General features: G+C 41.4%; 2 protein-coding genes across 2 annotated transcripts; both read left to right on the top strand.

Moving 5' to 3' along the window:
- The first annotated feature begins 411 nt into the window (after window positions 1–411).
- LOC116142108 lies at window positions 412–1,014 on the top strand. Its single transcript, XM_031427558.1, has one exon. The coding sequence runs from the start codon at window positions 412–414 to the stop codon at window positions 1,012–1,014; it is 603 nt and encodes a 200-aa protein (XP_031283418.1).
- Window positions 1,015–1,161: 147 nt separating this feature from the next.
- Window positions 1,162–1,587, top strand: LOC116142106. Its single transcript, XM_031427556.1, has one exon. The coding sequence runs from the start codon at window positions 1,162–1,164 to the stop codon at window positions 1,585–1,587; it is 426 nt and encodes a 141-aa protein (XP_031283416.1).
- Window positions 1,588–2,365: the final 778 nt, after the last annotated feature.

Below are 2,365 nucleotides of genomic sequence, written 5' to 3'. Positions count from 1 at the left end.
TATCAGAGCAAGTATTTTATTACTTTAAAAAGGGGTTTTTTAAGATGTTTTCTATTTCGGAGTTAGGCATTTATGAGTGTTGATGACAGTATCCCTCATGTAAAGTTCCGCTGCTTAAGTTGTCCATTCGCTGTAAGTATGTTTACCTGATTTATGTAAGGGTTGATTAGATGATTAACATTATATGTGTGACTGTGATAGGGAATAAATATAAGGAAAACCAGGAGAACGGATCCAAGTCGCAGTGATGCTTTGAATGCACAAGATGTTCTAACTGCACCTGAAGCTCCTAACCTAGCAGCTGCTACATCAAGCGCTCCGGGTTTAGATGTTGCAACATTGGAGCGTATGATCTAGGAGGCTATTAATAGTGCTTTAAGGAAAACCCCACCGGAAAGTACAAGTACTCCGATGACAATAGTGACAACCAATGTGGTACCAAGTCAAGCAATAGGGACGAGTACTCAAGAAGCAATGGTTGCTCCAAAGCAGATTGAACCGATTTGTGGCCTCTCAAGTAAACATCAGCCTCCAGAATTTAGCAGCACTAATGATCCAATAGTAGCAGAACAATGGATCAAGTTGGTGGAGAAAGCTACTGCTCTATTTCCTATGATAGATCAAGAGAAGATCCCGTATGCTACGTACCTATTGAGAGGAGATGCTATGACATGGTGGGAGCTTATGGAGCAGACTCAAGATACTACCACTCTCACTTGGTCAGGGTTCAAGGAATTGTTTGAGGAGCAGTACCGGACAGCGGACATGATATCCTCTAAACTACAAGAGTTTATTAGTCTGCAACAAGGAAATATGACGGTCAAAAAGTATTCAATCAAGTTTAACTCCTTGGCTAAGTTTGCATCAATACTAGTCAGTACACCACAGACCCAATTGGAGAGATTTGTAGGTGGACTTCATCCTACTATCACCAGAGATGTTATGTCAAGTCATCAGCCCTCCCAAACATATAGTGAAGCACTCGCCAGAGCCATCAAAGCAGAGGTGTACTAAAGGAAGGAGACCAGATTAGCTCTTCCCCCAATAGTGGCAAGTAGTCCTCTCCAGTTTGGCCAATCCAGTAGTGCAGAACAAGTTGTTGGCAAAGATGATAAGGGTAAAGGCAAGAAAGGAATCCTACCTAAAGGCAACAGGAAGGACATGAAGAAAAAGGGCCAGCAGAGGAAATATGAGGTTAGTTACTGCAAGAAATGTCGAAGAAGACACATGGGTGAATGCCTAGTAGAAACCAATGTTTGTTTCAGATGTCGCCAGCTAGGTCATATTGCTAGAGATTGCCCCATTGGTTCTGCAACTTCAGTACCTGCAGTTGGAGGCACGACAACTAGGGTATATAATGTGGCCCAGATGCAGGCAGATGCCAGCCCTTCAGCAGTCATTGGTCAATTATTATTCCATGATACTCCCTTGTATGCCTTGATTGATTTTGGTGCTACTCATTCATTCATCTCCTATGGTATGATTAAAAGATTAGGGTTAATGCCTATCAGAGTAGAACAAGCCATTAGGATCGAATTGCCTGATGGTGAGGGTGTAGTGACCAATGAAGTCTTAATGGGGAGTTAGTGAATATTAGAGGCCGAGATATGATGGTAGATTTGATTGTCTTCAATATGTCAGACTTTGACATCATTCTTGGGATGGACTTTCTTAGTAGATATGGAGTAGAGATAGACTGTCATAGGAAAAAAGTCAAGTTTAATCTAGACTATGGTGATAACTTCATTTTTGGAGAAGGGCACCCAACTAGCATGATTATTAGTGCAGCAAAAGCTAGGAAGATGTTGAAAAAGGGGTGTTCTGGGTACATTGCACATGTAGTAAATAAGGGAGAGAGTTCGAGCTCAAGTGTACATGAGGTACATGTGGTAAATGAATTTATTGATGTGTTTCTAGATGAATTGCCAGGTTTACATCCAAAGAGGGAAGTGGAGTTTAGTATAGAATTAGCCCCCGATATAGCCCCTATTTCAAAGGCTCCTTATCACATGGCACCAGCTGAGCTCCAAGAATTGAAGAAGCAGTTACAAGAGTTGTTAGACAAAGGCTTTATCAGGCCGAGTCATTCCCCATGGGGTGCTCCAATTCTATTTGTGAAAAAGAAGGATGGGTCCATGAGGATGTGTATAGATTACCGTGAACTAAATAAAGTAACGGTAAAGAATAAGTACCCATTGCCCAGGATAGATGATTTTTTTGACCAATTGAAAGGTGCCTCAGTGTTTTCTAAAATTGATCTAAGGTCAGGATACCATCAGGTTAGAGTGCCTAAGGAAGATATACCAAAAATGGCTTTTCGAACAAGGTATGGGCATTATGAATTTGTTGTGATGCCATTCGGATT

This window comes from Pistacia vera, unplaced genomic scaffold (genome assembly GCF_008641045.1).
Source record: "Pistacia vera cultivar Batoury unplaced genomic scaffold, PisVer_v2 Contig405, whole genome shotgun sequence".
Classification (NCBI taxonomy): domain Eukaryota; kingdom Viridiplantae; phylum Streptophyta; class Magnoliopsida; order Sapindales; family Anacardiaceae; genus Pistacia; species Pistacia vera.
The sequence above is the reverse complement of the archived record's forward strand: the minus strand, read 5'-3'. Positions and strand labels throughout refer to the sequence as shown.

Bases quoted from the DNA above. Each gene is read 5' to 3' on its own strand.
- LOC116142108 (XM_031427558.1), top strand. From the start codon at position 412: ATGACAATAGTGACAACCAATGTGGTACCAAGTCAAGCAATAGGGACG.
- LOC116142106 (XM_031427556.1), top strand. From the start codon at position 1,162: ATGAAGAAAAAGGGCCAGCAGAGGAAATATGAGGTTAGTTACTGCAAG.